The 20,733-nt window shown below is 41.5% G+C and overlaps 1 protein-coding gene across 1 annotated transcript in view; it reads right to left on the bottom strand.

Annotated features, from left to right (window-relative positions):
• Positions 1-20,733, bottom strand: part of LOC124062862 (cadherin-4-like) — a 204,458-nt gene that overhangs the window by 92,468 nt on the left and 91,257 nt on the right. Inside the window, exon 3 of the mRNA XM_046395895.1 lies at positions 18,569-18,592. Coding sequence (XP_046251851.1) covers positions 18,569-18,592 — 24 coding nt within the window. The remainder of the gene's footprint in view (positions 1-18,568; positions 18,593-20,733) is intronic.

Raw genomic sequence — 20,733 nt, 5'->3', positions numbered from 1 at the left:
GCAGGAAGTCAGAAAAATTGGCAGACCAATTAGTTGAAACATTCAAAAGTTCAAAATTCGTACTACTCACAACTTTTTATGCCTGTACGCGCACACGCACGCACATGCTTCCACACACAACACAAGCATTATACACCAACACATTTGCCTGCTCAGTGACTCTTTACATACAAGCGACTTTCAATAAGACTGGGTTCATTAAAGGGAGTTGCCGTAATTACAGGATGAATTAAAGGATGATACTTGCATGCTGTTTCTTTCATGTGGCATTAGGACTAAACACAAATTAAACATTCCACATGCAAATGAATGTGACTCGTGAATGGGGGTGTGAAGTCATTGGAGCCGTTGGCACACATGTGCACACTGAGCAAGCACATCTTATTTTATACGATATCCACTCGACATGCTTTGATCTGCCAATATCAATCTACATGGCTGCCCACGAGGGCAGGGCCGAAGACTAAATCAGACATTCATACTTCTTTTTCATCTCTTCTTGTTCAATCAGTATACATTCGGGGGGAAGTTTCTGAAAATAGATAATGATAGTAAGGTGAGTCAGTACTCATTAACTGCTGCCCTGGTTTTAAGTTGGAGAGGAGGAGATAGTGTTAGGTGGTAATTTCACACCTTAAACTTGCATTACTCTCTCTGTAGCTGGGGAGCGAACACCGAGAGAAATGTTTAATTTTGTTTCTGGAACTGGAAAATGTGGACAGTGAATTACAATCTTACCAAAGGAAAAAGAAAATCCCATTTTGATTATTAAAAATGTGTGTGTGCATGAATGCAGGTGTGTACAGTTTCCACTGTGTGTGTGTTTGTGTGCAAGTGGAACTGAGATGTTGGGACTTGGCATCTCTCCTCTTTAATGAGTATCTCTGGAGATGGCAGGTGCATGTTCAGCCATTCTTTTACAAGCTCAGCAGCAAACAGGGCAGTCCTCTCTCTCTCCCACTGCAATTACCAATGTCCATTAACAGAACCACATTATCAACAGCACCAAACAAGCGATATTGCTAATAAACCCACACAAAACACTTCTGAAGCACTTGCATCAGCATGCACACCTAGACTTGTTGCAGCAATTTTCAAAAGAACACAAACATGACAGCAAAAGAACATTACTTTTATTTTTTTAATTCCCGATGTGCTTAAATCAAGAGATTATTGAGCCAATGGCGTCATGGAGTTTCTGTTTTTGGAATGACCTTCCTAATGAGTTCAGGCTCAGTCAGTATCATCTTTTGAAGCCCATTTTTAAAAACAAACGCAATTATCTTTACCTAATAGTCCTTGAACCCCCTTTTTTCTTATAGTCATTATAGTTTTGATTTTTTTTTATTCTTTCGTTTCTTTTTCTGTTGTCATTTAGTTTGAAAGCCACTTAATGTGCTTTGAAAATGGCTGTACCAATAATGATAATGACTGTGATGATGATGGTTCATGGTAGTTGTAGCAGTAGTGCTAGTAGTAATGATGACGTTTCAACCGTACCCTCACTGTGGAGTTTGCCTTAACAAAGCATGTATTTGAAGCAATGCATCCCATAGTAATGCTGAGTGTGACGGGGCCCTCTGCAAAACTCCAGACACCAATAGGTGAGCACTTTTATTATGTTTACTCTTTAAAGCCAGAGTGGTAGCAGGGGAAATCATCTACTCTTCTCTTTCACTGCCAATTTCTCTCTCTTCCTGTGTTTTCTCTTCCTGACTCAACTTTTTTCCTTAGACTATGGACAACAAATGCCTCCTGTGTGGTGCAGGGAGGCGCTTAAAAACCAAATAATGAACACATTTGGAGTTTAAAATTCCAGAGGGGTACAAATCTGTAGTGGTATGCAAAGGACTTTCATCAGCTATTTTAAGTTTAGTCTGAGGTGAGTTTGAGGACCTTCATAAAAAAACCACGGGGTGGCATAATTACTTGCTGTGCTTCATGAGGAGGTATGTTTGTGGGTGTGCGTGTCTGTCTGTATAGATAAATGGTAATCAGCCAGGGCCAGCAGGTGAAGAATGGAGAGAAGGTCACCTGTCATTATTGGCAGATTGATTAGGCTTCAAGTCTTGTTAAATTAGTGCTCACCCAGGCAACCAGGTTTAGCGTGGAAAAGTCCAGCATCCGCTTTGCTGAGTCGAGAAGTATATAAAAGCAGTGGGAAAACAGCAAAAGTGAAACCCAAACAAGCTCTGTGCCACAGATGTGGTGTGTAGGTTGGTTAACCTGCTCAAGCAGCTTGAGACGGAGAAAGCACTGGGACCATTAGCCTCACTGGGTGGTCACTTCTTGATGGAAGATCACAAACTTTACACGAACATGCACAGCCACTACCCACCTCCCACTCTCTCCACGGGGTTCTGTGATTCAGTCAAGCAGGACTGGATGGGAGGGAAGGTTAGATGGTGTTCATCCCTTTGAATTCCAGGAGCGGCTGAAGTTGAAGCCTGTTCTATGTTGTCTCCCATCATAGCTCGCCTGGGGCTGCAGGGAGCTTTATTTGCTGGAGTTGACACGCCAGGGGCAGCAGAGAGCTCTAATTGCTTCACGGCCTCCTTGAGCTGCATGATGTGTTCACCGTACATGGATATCTTCACAGAGAGACATTACGGGGCAGTGGTGAGGGGAACGTTGCCCTTGTCCACTTTTGAAGACAACCCTGCATGCACAGAGCAATGCACCGACACACACACACACACAAACAAAGACTCTGCTCTATGAGATGTGAGCACAGAGGTCTCTAATAGCCTGACTAGACCAGAATGAGTACCACAGAGAGCTTAAGCACGCCACGCAACGCTAACACTGGGACAGAAAAAACACAACTCGACACAGACTCTGCCTCTAGTTCACTTTTTATTTCCGTGCTTTACATTATAATGAGGGACCAATAGCTAAAATCTCATCTTTGTTGCAAATTATGATGATGCACAGCAGAACTAAGAGACCAAGGCACATTATGCCAATCCACTCAGACTGCTGAGAAACTGCATAAACCCTAGTTTAATCAAGTCTAATTGTTGAGATTATGAGGACTTGTGTGAGTTAATGCCTTGACAAACAGCAAAACTGGAACACGTATTGTCCCTTAGGAGGGTTTACACGTTTTCCTCTGCTCTTAGTACATGTTAAGCTGTGAGTCAGCTCAAAACAAATATTATAATAGCTAGTGGATTAAAATTATCGCTTCCTTGTGAAAAGTCATCTGGCTGTACTCATGACTGCCAAAATCAAATTCTGAGCAAAAGTTAGGCCTCTGAATTTCTCATGTGTCTCTTATGAAGAATTAATAATTCAGTCACGGTTTGTGTAGAAATTTGTTTCTGTATGAGCTAATTAAATTCATTACTGAATTAATCAATTCAGCACTCTGTAAAGACACTGGCATGTTGACAACTACCTATTCACTTTCCATTTGCACTACTGCTAAAACCTTATACTAAAGCCACTTCTCCTTTGAATGCTTGCAGCCAAACAGAAGAACAGCATATGACAGGCTAATTAATAATGAAAGCTTCCTTCTACCCTGGAATTCTATTCCCCCAATAGGCTTTCTATTAATGTTGATTGACCCTGGCTCACTCAGTGCCATTCTGGCACAGCTCACTACTACCCCTGTGCCTTCTTAGGTGCCAGCGCAGGTTAGCTGATACATGAATAACTCCCAGTAGACATTAACAGTAAGAAGTAGGGCAGAGGATTCAGTGGTGTGCCTCTCTTCCCACCCTTGCTCTCAATCCCCTCATCAGCAGGCTGTTAATATTTAATTATACAAGCTTCATTTCGTAGTCTCCAGCTGAAACCATGAGGTGCAGATGGAGGTGCAGGGGACCACTACGAGGAAAATGATGAAATAGAATACTGTGGGTTGAGGCGGGTTGGCTGAGGATACAAAAGTGAAAAGAGGAAAAGCAGTAGAGCGTGGGAGAGTAAGATGCAAGTGCCATTATGTCTGCAAGTTTAACCAGGACAAGTCAATTAAGTGCTTTTATATGTGTGGTGGTGGGGTGGCCACAACAGGTGATAGGGACCAACTAAAAGCATCAAATGCCATGAAAGTTCGCCCAGTCACTCAGCGACTTTTGTTGGATGCTATATTTTCCCAGAAACAACTGTGATAAACAATATTACTGTCCTTTTAAAATCATTTTATGTCACTGATATAATTAAAATATAACAGCATCATAATGCGAGTACACCCTTTCATTCAGACGTCGGAATGGTTTTTATCCATTCCAACGTCTTTAAGTATCCGAAATACATAAATAAATCTAAATCAAAAACATAAATAAAATAACACCACACGGACAAAACAATAAATAAAACAGACTCGCGGGGTCTGTTAAGAGAAATTGCACTTATACAAAAGAAGTACAGTCGTTGTTTTCAGTTCACTTTTTTTTGTATTGCCGATGCGATTATTCTCCTAAATGTTAATGGTCAGTCCATTAGAGGTCAGTCCAGCCCAATAATCCATCTTCCATCCTCATGCTAATGCAACATATACTTCTGATCTGATACTGCTGCTGATCTGTGCTCTGCTCATCCTGTAGCGATGCTCTTCTTCTTCCCTTCTTAGTTTATATTAAAGGACTTCAGACTGTTGGTGCTTCTGCTGAATATAGTTAAAAAACTTCGAAGTATAAACTACAGATAACTCACAGGAGATAACTGGATCTATGCCTTCTTAAAATGTTTCTCTGTACATTTAGCCATTTATTTCAGCAGATAAGCGCTAAGGCTTTTTACATCACACATTATCTGACAGAGGAAAGGACTTTAATGATACAAACAGACAAATTAGGCTGCTGTGTACTTCAGGATTCCTTTCTGTCTGCCACCATACTCTGTTTACATTTTGTGCACAACCAATTTAAAGGGATCTCTTGTCAAGTTCCACAGGGCTAATGATGAGTAGCTTCAAGATGCTGCTCGAACTTTCTAGCAATGTGAGGGTGACATCAACAGTGAAACTCGCATGTATTTAATGTTGAAAATTCATCCTAATATTAGACCTTTGGGCTATTTCCTTTTCAACAAATCTTGTAGGAGTGAGATCTTGCAAATGAAGTGGTAGAGCATTAATAATTTATGTCTGAGCCTTTTTATAGAGCACAGCCCTTGAGATTCATAATTCTATTCACATTAGGTCTCTGAAAAAAAAGGTTTAAGTTTTAATAAATAGGTATTAAAAACTTTAACTGATATTAATAGCAGCAATTAAAGGGCATACCGTGGAGTTATGCATCATTTCTGTGAAGAGAGGAATACCCACTCAGCAGAACCCTTAACTTTCTCTGTCTTTCATTCACTTTATCATCCTCTCACTCACACATTCTTATCTCATTTCATCAGTCTGCTTTCAAAATAGAAAGAAAAGATAATACTGAGAATAGACAGTTCATTGCAGACATTGTGTAGAAGCCTTAAAGTCTGCGCAAACCTTTTATGGCCATCATAAATAAGAAAATATTGTTCAGTGTGCTGTAAATGTGTAAGATGCAGCATTTTACTCATCATTCCATAATCAATTTTGCTGAGCTTTACAAGATGAGAGCTCCTGACCATCCGTGGATGGTGATTGATGAGCAATTCTCCTTGTCTCCCACGTCATCGTTTCCTCTTGTGTGCCCGGTCAAATGGTGTGCGTTACCCAGGCAGTAATCATTCAGTTCGGTTTATGGAGTAGAACCTATGCTGAGTGGTCACGCCATTAAAGACATTAGCATGCACGTCTCTGCTACAGGTACCAAACACATGCATGTCAAGCTGTTTTAACCAAACCTCTATTTCACAGGTGACTGAAAGAGACAGCGGGTGTATGTCACTGTTGTTTCTCTCCTCTACCTCTCGAGTGTAGCTTTAGTAGTAGCGGAGGGACTATCTCAGTGGGATTTCTCTCTCTCTCTCTCTCTCTCTCTCTCTCTCTCTTTGGTTTGCTACTGTGCCTGGGGAGATACGGTGGAAGGGAGAAAAGAGAGTGTGTTCCCTTTTGTTCTGCAGTTCTGAACACAGGACTATAATTTTCTTACTGGAGCCAAGAGAAGGGGTTGACTTAAATAATGGCTTCTTTGTTGTAATTTGTGTAGGGATTTATCCTGCTGCTTGGCTAGTGTAATGCTAGAGAGTCTTGTGAGCTGATCACTACGAGCAGTCAGAGTGGAATGAGATAGCAGAGTCAGGAAATGAACACAGAGAGAACAAGACAGAGAGAGAAAGAGGGGGAAAGGAAGAGAGAGGCTCAAAGAGAAAGGTTCTGCTTCTTTGCTCCTGTGATTCCCGATGAAATTGATTCTCATGCCTCCAGAGATCTCCCACTGTCCCCTTTTTCCCCTTCGTCCCGCCTCTATTACATACCTGTCCAGAGGATGAATGATCTACACATTACCCATGAGTACCGCTGACCGGTACACGCATCAGCGACTTCCAGTGCTCGGGGACTTTGCAGACATGCGGAAGAGGGAGAGACAGAACAGGAAAGACGATTGCAAAGGATGGACATAGGAAAGAGATATGATCAAGGCTGATGATGGAGATGAGTGTGGAAAAGGAAAAGGAAAAGTCAAAGTGAGTGAGTGAGTGGGAAACCACAAAAGTGACAGGGATGAAAAAGAGTGGAGCTGAGATTAGGACAGCAGATAGAGATGTGCAGATGAAGACAGTAGCAGTTGAGACAATGAGGGGGAATGGAGAATGAAGTTTAAGAAAAGATTAGGAATTCCCACAGAAAGAAATGCAGATCAGATGGAGAATGATGCTCAGGAAGCTGGCATAGAGAGGGAGGGGGTTAGGCTTCTCCTTTAAATAGCTCAGAGGTACGCAGTCAGGGCTAGTGAGGGCTGTGCCTGTAGCTTCAACCCTGTATTTCACTGCTACTTTCCCAGGGGATAGGTGTCACTCGTGTGGAGAAAGAGACCAGCCACTTTAATGAATGGAGCTCTTTATCTGAGCCTGAGCAGCGAGTTATTACCTACTGAGCAGACACTATGGAAGAGGCTCTATTTCCACAGATGTGATTCTCAGGGTTTGGGGGGGGAGGGGGGGAATGGAGAGAGGAGGGAGGGGTTGGAGAAGGTAAGAGGGAGTTCATATTTGGTGCCTTATTTTGTAACAGGGTATGACATCTATGGCTTCCATTCTATAACAAAGCCCCGGAGCGTGGTCGAGCATCACTGACGAGAGGCGCATTAGTGTGGAAGGCTGCAGAAAAACCACACAATAATAACACCCACTGGGAAGGCCTCAAACTGTGTTGAATCTCTGCTATTTCTTTCTGCATTTCTATTAAGGAGATGGGGATGTTTTAAAACTATTCAAGCACACAACCTCATAGCATTGAAAACTTTTCTTTTTGAATCATGAAGGTTTTGTTGGTCTAAGTTCATAAAACAGAAAAGGGTTTGGAGTAAGCAAAGAAGGATGAAATTTCACTTTATGGACACTGGGAGCAAAGTAAAGTCATGATTCAGTGCAGAGAAATGTATAGATTTTAGCTTCTTTTTTTAAAAAAAAAAACAAAACAAAAACAAAACTGAAATATAATGTATATACTGTATATTAAGCTATAAGAAATACTGCAGAATTAGCATGCTATAATACTTCATAAAACAGGCAGAATTCATGTAGCATGCAAAGTCTGCAGATCAGGTCAACTGACCCAAACTTACTGCAGAATAATCATATGTATCAAGCACATTAACACAAACAGATGTAATACAATGTGCTTCACAGGAGATGGAAACTAAACAAGGAAGAAAAAACACAGGTGTAAACGGCAGAAGTAATAAATTGATCAACATCACCTGCATTATTTTGTAGATAGTGTGAAAATATCAGAATCTCGCTATTCGGCCTGTGTGCAGGTAGAGCAGAGCTGATGGAGGAGTCTGGAGCCACTTTTAAAGTCCTGTTCTCAAGCTCTGCGGGCTCTGAGAGCAGCTCGGCTCCCCTGATGCCGCCTGATGGCTTTAATTGGTCTCCGCTGGCTAGGAGCGAAGCACAGGAATCCCTACCCCTTAATGGAGTGAGCCACAACATACTCTCATCCTGGAGTGTGCACATACATGTTCACTCAAACAGACGTAGATGTGCACAATTACCTGTGCAAAGTAAGCCCTTAATCCATCCAGGAACCGGTGGAACTTTCCATTTCACTCCGCTGTTCATTCAGACATATATCCCTGTGCCTACCATAAAGATCTGATCCTATGTGAATATGCCTTTCTCCAACAAGTCTAGTTGCTCCCTCCAGGAGCTGCCTGTTTGATTTCTACCTGTGCAAGTATTGTACAGAGGGACTATATTATTGCAAAAACTTTCCCAGGCTAATAAGGCAATTCTTTGGTTCAAACGCATATAAAATTCCCTCTGGTGGGCTGATAAGCTATGCTTCAGAAGATGTAGGGAGTAGACAAAACAAAATGCGTAGAAATAGGTGAACAGATGTAAATTCATTTCAATCATTCATTCATTTATAAATTGAAATGGATGCACACAAAAATCCAGTGTGTGGTGGCTCATATTGATCATACATCTGAAATTTTGTTGTTGTTTTTTTCTTTTTTAAAAAAAAAAATGGAAAAAAAATGTTTTCCACAGTTGACTCTGGGGAATGATTAAAGATGTTATTATTCTCCCAGACAGATGCTGTTTGTACTGAGTAGACCATCTCCAGAGCATTGTAGAGAAAGAGAGCAGGAATATACAGACGGACAAACAAACTGTAACACCAGTGGTGGAAGTACAGTACATGAACCTCCTCTTTATCTAATGAGCTTCCTAGACAGAAAGAGATACAGACCACTCCCTGTCTTTCATTGTTCAGCAGGGAATTACAGCGCTGAGGACTGGGAATTGCTGAAAGCTACGTAAACATGCTGTACACCCTGCAACTCCGCACTGTTTCAATATCACAAATAATACAAGCACGGGGAAAACTGGCTGAGGGTAAACGGCAGGCACAGTCAATGCGCACATGATATAGGAAAAGAAGAAAGAACTAGTCATTGGGAGAATGATCCTCGTTAGCATTTAAGCTACCCGCATGTACTGTCTGAAATGCACAGAAATGAGGCTGACATAGAAGATCAATCTATAAAACTTAACACATCCCAGAACCAGCTGTCAGTCTAATTGCTTCCCTCTACTGTCATCTTTAGCATCAAATCCATGCTAATGCTGTACCAGGTTATACTGTTTATGGGTCTGAAAGACATTCTACTTCCTCTAATGAGCACTGGATCTCCACATAGAGCATAAGCAGTCTTTTTTTTGCTGTAGTGGCTACCCTCTGCATGTGGAATTAAGTTGCGTACAGTATTCGTGCCATTATGGCATTGTGCCGATCAGGGTTCTTAATGGGCTAAGCAGTGTTTACTTTTCAAAGACTTCCACATGAATTATTGATGGCTGCGAGCTTGATCTGTGCTTGGAATTAGCCTAGAATAATCCATCTGGGCCTACCTTGCTTTCTAGGTGCCATTTCTCTCTCCAGGGTAAACAGGCTGACTGGAACCTTATGTAGCTTTGCATAGCAATTTGTTATCCTGATTTATGCTAAGAGTAATATAGTTACTTGAAGTGGCACAAAAGTTTAACAGGACAGACTTTGTGAGCGCAATGGGAAAGTGACTGAAAGGCTTTCTTTCTCACGAGACATCCATGAACAGTGTCAAATAAATACAAATGTTACATTTTTTACATTTTTTTTTTATAATCCTGGATTTGTACTTAAATGATTCTGATGGGATCAGGAATTATGTGCTCCTAATGTGTTTGTCTTACCTCATCCCCAGTGGAGAGCACCTCTCCAGTCAAAGGGAACAAGGGAATTCCAAGATGTTAGGAGAAGGGAACGCGAGCCCCGAATACCTGATGTGGCAAATATATCTCAAAATGTGTGTGTTTTTTTTTTTTTTATCATTCCCTCATTTTTTCATCTCTCTCTTTGTCTCCCTTTCCAATAGAACTTAATCTTAATACATGAGCCCTTATGTTACTAAATACAGGAGACACCTACAATGATACACTTTTATAATGTCTGTGCATTGTCTTACACTGTAAAACACGCACTCAGCAGTATGTACTGTGAATGTGTGAATGGTAAAACATTAGGAAAGTTATCAGAGGAAGTCTCAAAAATGCTGAAGAAGAGCTGAAAGAAGGCACGACTTCTACATTTGAGAATTTCTTCCCACTGCGCTCATGTGAGTGATGCCAATTTGTCCAGACCCCAATTCATTTTCTTGGCCCTCTTTGGTGTCAGAAAACGAATAGGCTTTGCATCTGAAGTTTGGTAATAAACTCTTGGATTAGATCCATCCCTCGGACAGAAATGAACCAGCCAGAGCAAAGAATAAAGAGACGTTTCCTCAGCAGTCTGTCAGAGGCAACTGGCTCTGCTTTCTTTCCTGTTTGTGCGTGTTTTTAACCATTTCAACTTACTTATTCATTTTTGGCTTGAGAATACCCATCTGCCATTACTGTGGTGACATCCCTTTGAGAAGTTGATGAGGTCTTAGAGTGCAGCACTGTAGAAGGAAAAAGCCTGCTTAATTAGTGTGACTGTGGAGACGGGAGATGTGTTTGTCTCATTATGGGCATTCGAATGAATATTCACATGTTCTCGCTCAGTAATTTATAGCTGTTGTTAAACATAAAAATAAGAAATCCAAGAGTGTGAAGAAGGGCAAAATTATTTCAAAAGATAATGTGAAATCAAATGTGCTAATTGTTGCTGATAATGTAGGTTAATAGCAAACAGCAGAGGTGTGAGGACTTGTCACATGTTTCACTGGTGTGTAACGAGACGCACCATGATTCTCCACAGCTATTTCTCAGGTTCCTCAGGTGTAAGTGTACTGGGCAGAGATTGATGGACTCTTCTACTCCCTGTCTGTCCCTCCTTGTCTGTATCCCTCGTTTTCACCCTGCTGAGCTAATCCAAGCTGGCCAAATCCCTCTGCCGAGCAGGCCTACATAGGAGCCGTCCTGCTGGGTGCAATATGCCACCCGCTTCCCTGGCAATGCCAGCCCTGTAGGGCTTCAAGCCCAACCGTGGTGCCTTGTCAGTAAACAGACAAAGATGTATGAATCATCTAAGTGACTCTGCGCAGGTAGCCCTGTGACAATAACATGTTGTTGAATCACGACAAAGAGTTATTTGCTCCATGGGATTACTGCAGCTCTGTTCCTGGGTGACACCACAAGGCAACACAGGCATCGTTGGGCTTGCAACCACGCACCAATCTTTCAGCCACAAAGACCCGCCACACACCATCAGATACAGAGATGATGCACCTTTTAAATGGAGCCGCTCTACCAAAGAGAGAACAGTTATGAAAATCCGCAATCTATCTCAACACAGTCAATTACTCTTAGCCTGTATGGATGGCCTGAAAACCCCATCCAACAGTACACTCAGTGTTGCGCCCTGCTGAGCAGACCACAGAATATCAAACTAAGTTCATCCGTCAAGGGAACAAGCTGTTCTCAAGTCTAATTGGCAGCTGAGGCTAAGAACAGGATTCTATAAGAGAGAGTGATCAGTTTACTTCCATCTCCATGCTTTTTGTTACACTTGTCTCTGCTTTTATCTGCTCTCTGTCTTTTTCCTGAGAAATGTTTCAATGCCCAGAAAGCCTTAATGAGTCTACGATGTGGGTCTGCAGAGGCTTACTTTGTGTGGTTTTGTCTTTATCTTTATCTCTGGCTAACATTCAAGTGGACATGTTGCAGGGTTTAGCCTGGCAAACAAAACACGTTATCAGCCTCTTGTGAGCAATAACGAAGAGCCTTTCACATTGTTGCAGAAAAAACTACTTTCTGCTCCATGCACAGGTGGCACTGTTCATCACCAATAATGTTAAAACCTGCCTGTTAAAGGGTTTGTCATAAACCTACTCATCTGAGATTTTGTTGCCATTTAATATGCAATGTATAGACTGTCTCACTCTCAACCAGTGAGCCATGAACGAATGGCCATCAAACTGTGTGTTTACAGACAGCGACTGAAATCTACTACATATTATTCCTTTAAATCCCATATATGCTCGACTTCATTTCTAGTCCTGAGGGAGTCAACAATAAGCAGTGTTGTGTCTATAATGACCCCTCTTTCTTCTCAACAAAGCTGAATTTAAATAAATAAATAAAAATTAAAGGTCAGTGTAATCATGGTTCTCGTCGCAGGGATGCGGAGTAGCATGAGCAGGACGCAGAAGAAAACAAGCCGTGCATGTTTGCACGTTCTCATTCAGTCATTACTGCTGCACAGAAAGCCCAAAAGCAACTCCTGAGACTGCAGACACACTGGGCTTTGAGCAGCATCTAAGAAAAGCATGGGAGTATGTTGTTGGTAGTTCGAAAGCATTCCACTAAATTAATTTTGCTGTGTTTTCCTTATTGTTTTGAACAGCCTTGTATAGCCAAAACATAATTTTGAGCTGAAATTAAGAGCTATTTTTAAACTTGCTTGAAGATAGACTTTACATTAAATGCCTATTCAAGATAGCTGTAAGAGTGGAGTTTGATGCCAATCAAAGACAGAGGACAGAAAGCTTGTGCCATTGACTATATATAAAGGATACCTGATAGTATCAAAAGCAATTTAAAGAGCCCAAGTCCTGGCTGACAGCCTGACTAAAAATCACAGTGAACCATGTATTGAGCAAGTGATGAATAAGAAGAACTGAGTGCAGACAGTTGGGAAACCATAGGAAACCATCATAGTAAAACAAAGCAGCACCTGCATGAGCATATGAAATTTGTGATCAACAAAACTCTATAAATTCACATTGCTATGAACGCAGGTGTCTGAAAATGATTAGGATTATTTCAGCCAATGTTATAATATTGTGTCATCACAAGGCTGTGAGAGAAGACAGCTGACACTGAGCCACATAGATATGTTCTATTTTTATTATTTGTCCTTTTTTTTTTGTTCTCATTACCCAGCTTATTTGTTGTTTCATTTAAGAAACAGTTGTGTAAATATGGTTACCGTCACCCAATTAAGTCAACAAACACAGGAATGAAACACTCTTTGAACTGTAAAAAATATATTTATTACAGGCTTAATATATCAAAAGGATAACAACATCTGACACAGTTTAAAAGAAAACTGTGTTAAAGATGAATAAATGAAAAAAAAAATCCAATCCTGTCTTAACATAAAGTACACTTGAAGTTGTAAAGGTCGAGGCAATTATCTTTCGTCAAGTCAAAGAGACAGATCCCTCCCATTTATAAATACCACTGTCTGGAACGAATGAAGTGATAAATAAATAATGACAAACTTGTGCAGCTGCTCTGATCCTCTAACATGGGGAAATATGAATACATTTGGAATTTAAATGCTACAGTTTACAAATGGGTGTCACTGGAATACACAAGGTGCATAAATACTGACTCCCTTTATTGTCAGATTGAAATTCAGCAGTTTACAAAATGTGTCACCACCGCAAACTATTAATCTGTACCTCCTCTCTAAACGGTTGTAAAATGTTAAATTACCTGTAACAGAGCTACAACTGTCAATGCAAGTGTTGTTATCACCACTAAATTCTACTAATACCACTACTGCTATTGTCATGACTGCCACAATGGCAGCTACCACAATAGCTGCTAATTAGAAACACTATTGCGGCATGACTACATTATAAGGTTGAAGTACATATTATGGAACTAAATAATGGATCACAACTGCAGTCTTATCAATACTGAGGTTAAACTTGGATATTTATCTTTCAAGTTCTCCCTCAGCTTGCTGCTTTAACCGGGGTTGAGTGTGTGCTAGAGCGAGCTGCAGCGAGATTGTTTCACTGTAATTCAGTAACAGTAAATTGAACGATTGTGAAGAACATCAGAGGTTAAAAGGTTGGTTGTTGCAATGGGAGCTTTCCACTGAGCTCCTCCACAGAATCAGAGTATGATGAGTTTGTAATTGCATTACTTTTTTTTTCCCCCTCACACATCATTATTTACACCCTAGATAGTAGTTAATTTAATGTTTATTGTTGTAACTCTGAACAACAGTGCACACTCATCACACTCGGATGTGGCAATGGTGTCAGAAAGGCTTTTTGGAGCTGGATTTATGAGGCTGTTAATAGCTGATAAGATCAGATGAGGATTACAGCATTGTGATCACCAGTTACCAATTTTGAGCATGTCGAAATGCTGCGTTAAATAATGATGTGCTCTTTCAGAGGGCCAACATAATCCAGTAGTCTAGTTTTTGCATTCAGATTTTTGTATTTAGGTTAAAGATGTCCTTAATTCCTATTTAGATGTACTCTTTGTAAGTCTGTGCTGCACTGTCAGAAGTAGCTGTTAGCCATTTATCAAAGTTACCAAAAGATCATGACAGGAAAGATAAGTTTAAGTTGAATTATTAATAGACTCGGGCATGAGACAACAAATGATACACCAGCCATTAAACTGAACAGACATTTGTACAAAGCTCAACACTTAAACATAATGTCTTCAGTCCTAGCTGGAATTTGTTGCTGATAAATTAAGACAACGTATAACACAAGTAAAGAAAAAATCTGAACAACTATCTACCTAATAGTCAATTTCTGTTCATGCTAAACATGCTTCCATGCTAAACTACACTTTCAAATAGTTTGCCGACTTTTAGGGAGGACTTTTAAACCAAGAGACACACGAGCGCCTGGGACCAGCAGTCCCTCACTGACAGAAATGCACATACATTACATTCAGTCCCCATGTCTTAGGATACCCCAACATGAAACTAAAGAGGTACTTTCACTTGAGGGAAAAACTACTGGTGTGAGGACAGAATATGTTTCCAATTAAGCAGTGGCAGAAAGATACTGAAAAAAATTCAAGGAGGGGAGAGAATTGATAGCAGGGGACTGAAGAAAGAGACAGAGAGGGATGGAGGGAGAAGTTGTGAGGAGTGTAGTATTCTTGTGCTGATGTAAGCTGACAGGTAAATTAGCATTTGTAGCTAATGGGGCAAAAAGTGTCCAAGCCCTCGTAGGCATCCTTTCACTCTAGTAAACAGGCAGACTGTTGACCCAGTCATTGCCACTGTCACTCTCTCTCAGTTTTAAACACAGAAACAAACACCCTCCTTCCATGACACTGCCACGCTTACTGTCATACTGACAACACACGCACACCCCAGCACAAGCACACATTAAGCTGCCATGTGCGTGCACAGAGAAAGATGACTTCATCTAATCGGATTTAGAAAGAATCAAGAGTCGAATCTTGAAATGTTCAAAAAGGTTTTGAAATTTTGGCCCTTTGATTGATTTTCTATCATGCCTTTTTAGCATAATTGAGAAGCAGTGAAAAATCATGGGTCACAGCATGCATCTTGAATAGAGCGTGCTGAGTTGTTTACAATCTGTTCATCAAGGCGAGGGGTAAATCTCTCTCATGCAGCTTATTTTTTTCTCCTCACCTTCCTGCACATAGCAGGAATCAATAGCTCGATTGCCGTCTCTGAATCTCTCTGTCATTCATTTTTCTTCCAGTCACTTTGTGTACCCTTGATGCCATGTTTGAGTCATAAATCAACACCTTTGTGGGAGGACTGGGAGTGTATGTGTGCATGCACATATGAGTGCCTGCATGTGTCTGCACAGTGAGCACGTGCACATGCATTAATGTTTGTGGATCTGCGTGAGAGCGACTCTGGCTGGGTATTACACATATCAGTGTGCCTGTCTGCTCGTTGCGGGTGTCTGAATGTTTCATCTAATCATTAAACGCTGACAGGCTTCACCAAGTAACGCCACTGATCCCCGTCAGAGGAATACGGGGCTTGACTTCATTAGCCCTGTTAGTACTAAGCTGCTTTACCCTCACTCACGCCTGGCTTAACCTGCACAGTGATAAATGCTGTGAAGAGAAGGAAAGATAGGAAGCAGGAAAAAGAAGGGTGAAACAAATGGAAAGCAGGGACAAAGGCATTTAAAGAGAGTGCCAAAGGTGCAAAAGTCGGGTACAGAGGATAAGAAAGTGAGAATGGGAGGGGAATGGGAGGACACGGAGCGTGTGAACCTGGGGTTATCAGAGGCATGGGAAGGGGATAAAGCTCAAAGTGGTGTTTGAACTCAGAGGGATTTACAAATGCAACCAAAAAAACTGTCAAAACAATCAATTAACCTGTGCTGCAATTAATCAATTACCTCGCTGGCACATTCAAAGTCAGAGTGCTTAACCGAGATTCCAATGTGAGGCTCATGTGTGTTGCAGAATTAGCACTGACCTCTGTGCACACAAGTGAATCTACAGTCACGAACAAGCAAATTCATGCTTGCGCAGATGCATCGAAGCACATAAAGACATGCACACACATCTTTGTTCTCAGTATATTTCTCTGGTATATTCATCTGGTTTCCCTCCTGCCAGGACACCCTCCCCTCTCAACACTCAGTCATTTTCTCCTGCCAGCAAAGGGTTTTTGGCTGGCTTAAGTACGCCCACAGGCCCCTGAGGGACAGCCCATGACGGATGGCACCACGTGCGACTCCGATTCGATTCAGCCCATTTGATAAATTTATTGCTGGCATTTTGAAAATGAAATTAGAGGGACGCCTCCTAGAGACTGTTTTTCCAGCACAGGTGCCATAAATACACTTCATTTGGCAGAAGAGAGGGAGGAGGAGTGCAAGAGGGTGGAGAGGTGTTGGATAAAGGATGTCATGGTAGGGGGGCAGATCGTGGGGATGTTCCACAGAAGCAGAGAACTAAAGAATAAGGTCATGTTATAATGAGGGCCTGTATTAATCACGAAATTGGTGAGGAACAACAGAAAAGGTTATTCAGCCGCAGCCTGAATACTACCTGGACTGAAATACTATGTGATGGCGTTCGTTCTTAAACATGCACTGTAGCATTGTACTCTTTGAATAGATGTGAGACCTACATATCTCATGTTGAATATTAACATAATTGAGACTGTGGGGAGATGAGATTGCCAGTGCGCACAAATGCCCTGCTTTCTCCATCTTTCATGCTCAGGCAACGCACACACACACACACACACACACACACTTATATTCCAGTCTTTTCAGAGATGTGCACACACAAACACATGGTTTATGTATACTATCTTTGCCTCAAGGCCTCACAGCTCCTCAGTACCGATGGCACTGTCATAGCTGCACAGCCATCTATAACTCACGGTGTATGAATGAATACGGTGGGCTATTTTTCTACCCGGCGCTCTCAATGTGTGGGGCCAAGAGGCAGTAAATGTTTTTGTTGATGCTTCTGACGAAACGGAATTGAATTGGACATATTGTACGAGAAAGAAAAGAAAGACATACAAACACACAAAAATTGCACACAGTCATGGATACACACAAAAGTGAGCATTCACTCACTGTCAGGGTGGTGTGGCCTTACTTATCTCCCTCTCATTCTGAAACGTATGCGAGCGTGCCTGTGTGGGGATGATGTACGTCACACCAGCCTCTGCTCCTCTTCAACATTCATCAGAGGGTGAAGCCCACATCACTTACCTTTATAGCCCCATCTGACAACAGCGTACACCGCATAGTCATCACATACATGGGGACTCACAACAGAACGCGTGTGTGTGTGGTATGCGTGGGTGGGCGAGGGCCCACTAAGTATAACCTGTCACACAGATACACTCAATCAATCCGGTTTGCACTGTATCTACAAGCAGCTTCAATTGATCTAAAGCCCTCCAAGGTGAAAGATGTCACCAGGTTCCCGAAGACGCACTACAGCTGTTAAAGTTTTTTTTCATATATACATGTTAGACACATTATATCAGATCCAGGTGACAATGAAAATATTTTCACCTGCGTTCTGTTCTGCTCTGGTAAGAGCACGTACAAAACAACTCCTAAGTTCTTACAAGCACAGCAGGGAATCAAAGAAAGTTTCAACAAAATCAGCAGGGAGCTCTCCCGAATGATTGTCTGCTTCTGCTTTGCAATCACAGAGCGCGACACACCCTCCGCCATTACTGTATCTTCACCAAGAAGGGTAGAGGGCTGGGACTGCTCGGTGCATACACCTGCAGGCTGTCACTCAGAACAAAACCCCTGGAGCTGTTTAGACAGTTTGACTGTGCGGCCCCATAATCTTACAAAATCAAAACAGCCTACAGGTACATTCCTACAAACATCTCCCCCTCCTACATCTCCTCCCTGAATATCCACAATGCAAAACAACCACCTCCCCCCAGCCTCACATTAACATACACATGAAAGTGTGAAGGAGTCTAAACAGAACAGTGATTAGTCCTAACATGAGACTTACAGAGAGCAATGCATAAACAGACTGTAGGCTGTCTATCATTGCGGGAGAGCAGGATAATTTAGTCTAGGTGTCAGTGGGTGTGAATGATTGACTTTGTAATCAAACAGATTGTTCTGTTACGGAAAAACTAGATGACTCAATTTCAAATCAACATCAACAACACCATGAAATGTTTTTCATATCATTAGCAAAAATTTACAACACACACACAAACAGAGAGCAACACACCCACACGTGACCCATCTGATCAATGCATGGGGATCCACAGGTGACTGTCAGAGTGCCGCCTTACCTTTTTGTGATGACACAGTGGTATCTGTAAATAAAAGAGAGCAGACACACAGAAGAATGTGTTAGGAACTGACGGGCTGTCGTATATCAGACACATAAAATGCAGGAGATGACAGCCGCGGCGGTGATTTGCCGGGAGGGAAATGAACCACCCAAGAGGATAAACAGATAGGGTGGGGAAGGGGCTGTAAACAACTAAGGGGGTTTCTCATCTCAGACCTGAGAAGTTTATCCACTTCAACTCAGGCACATTCACTTGTGCCTAAATGTACAAACACACACACACACACACACAGGGACAAAGCGTGGGTTACTGAGTAATACACACAACAGTTTTTTTTGGGTTTTTTTTCCACTCCATAAGCAGAGACCAGGCGGAGGGGAAAAAAAGCATCTGAGCAAACACACTGAAAAGAGGACTCAAGTAGAAAGATGAGAGTCTCCAGACCCTGAGAAACCCTTGATCTCTTACACAATTTACCCTGACTGAGCTTTCTAATAAGTAAAAATAATGCCTTTGAGGTGCAGTGAGATAGAGCAAATCAGATCCTTTCAGTAAGCATTTTAGGTTCTTACTCAGAGCTCTCTGGAGACAATCCTGGCCCACAAGGCACGGATCAAAACACGGGCTGCTTGGAGGGAAGGATGTACCGCAACATGTTTTTTATACAACACAGAACATTTATTAAAAAAAGAAAAAAAAATCAAAATGAAGGAGGCATGTTTGTGAAGGAGAAAAACACAGTAAATTATCTTATTGTCCTCATAAAATATTTACCAGATCAGTGCTTGTAAGCTCCGAAGGTTTCATTTTTATTTAATAGACTTGTCAAACTTGCAGGGACATTCTTTTTTTGTTAAACTTTTTTTTTTTTTTTATATAACTTTGTACTTTCAGCAGTTGAAATCCATTTAAACATTTGTCTACTGGTGCCCTCAAGGCTCAAATAGCCACAAACATGGGAGGGGAATAATTGAATCCGGGTGGATTTGTGGTGTTCTGGGCTGAAATAGTGATAATCCAAAGCTCTGCCTAATTGCCAGAGTAAAGATGGTGGCCATTGTGGGGGTGGCGTTGGTGTTTATCAAGGCAGTGTGGCATGGGATTGGACTGAGCATTAGGGCTTTAGACACTTTTGTTTCGTGAGGTGTTACAGTGGATTTGTGCAAATATTGGCCCTCTGGTTATTACATGGTCTGATTGTCTGCTATGCGACTGTCCATAAGCTCTGCATGTCTGCCCTAATCTGAGAGGAGGCTTCAAATAATTAGTTAGTGAAGCACTCTCACAGCCCAGTGCAGTCATCCTTATCACTATAAGAAAATCCTTGGTCTGTTTCCTTCTCACCAAAAAGGCTTACAAACTCTCACTCTCACTGTTAAAACCTTTGGGGCAGCCATACAGATGATAAAATACTACAATAGTATGTATTATGGCACGCCATGTCACAGTCAATGGCCCATATCCTACTCTTTTTGTGTTTTGTTTTGTAAAAGAAGGTCTACAGTTTGTCGAAAGCTAAGCGCTCAATCACTTTCAAAAGATTAGGAAACATTCTCAGAAAAGCAGACAAAAAGAAAAGAAGGAAATAGATGTTCACTGCCTGTTTTGTCTGTGGTGAATAAAATGTGATGTATTTGCATTACATATGTGCATTGCTACCATAAGACTGGAGAAAGAATTTGTGTCACTGACCAACAAAAAGCCTGGTCTAAAGTCAATGTTAGGAGTTTTTTGGCTGCTATTTAATTCTGCCATCATGTGATAACTACTGCAGGGTTGAGCACCTTGCTGTCATCACAGAATTTTTTTGTAGAGTCGAGCTCATGTTAGTCCACTGCACAATGCGCGTCAGGAACACAGCATCTGACTGGTCAAGAGACTGACCCAGAGGCTTCATGGGACTGACAATGAAACACTGAGGGCTATGCTAAAAACAAGTCTTTTCAACATAGCAAAATGGATAAATAATGATAGAAGACATCCTGTGTTGGATTTATCATTTTGAATTTATTTTCAAAAGTCTCAAGTTCAAGGCTGGTTTACAAAGCTTTTGAAAGGAACGTGGTCACAATAGAACCAACATGAATTGTGCAAGGTTTTGTTTTTTTTTTTTCATTTTTGTTTGTTTGTTATTTTTTAGTCTTTCCTGCTTAGCCTCCAGA

The sequence above is a fragment of the Scatophagus argus genome, chromosome 8, assembly GCF_020382885.2.
Source record: "Scatophagus argus isolate fScaArg1 chromosome 8, fScaArg1.pri, whole genome shotgun sequence".
Classification (NCBI taxonomy): Eukaryota; Metazoa; Chordata; class Actinopteri; family Scatophagidae; genus Scatophagus; species Scatophagus argus.
This window is presented reverse-complemented; position numbering and strand designations above follow the sequence as displayed.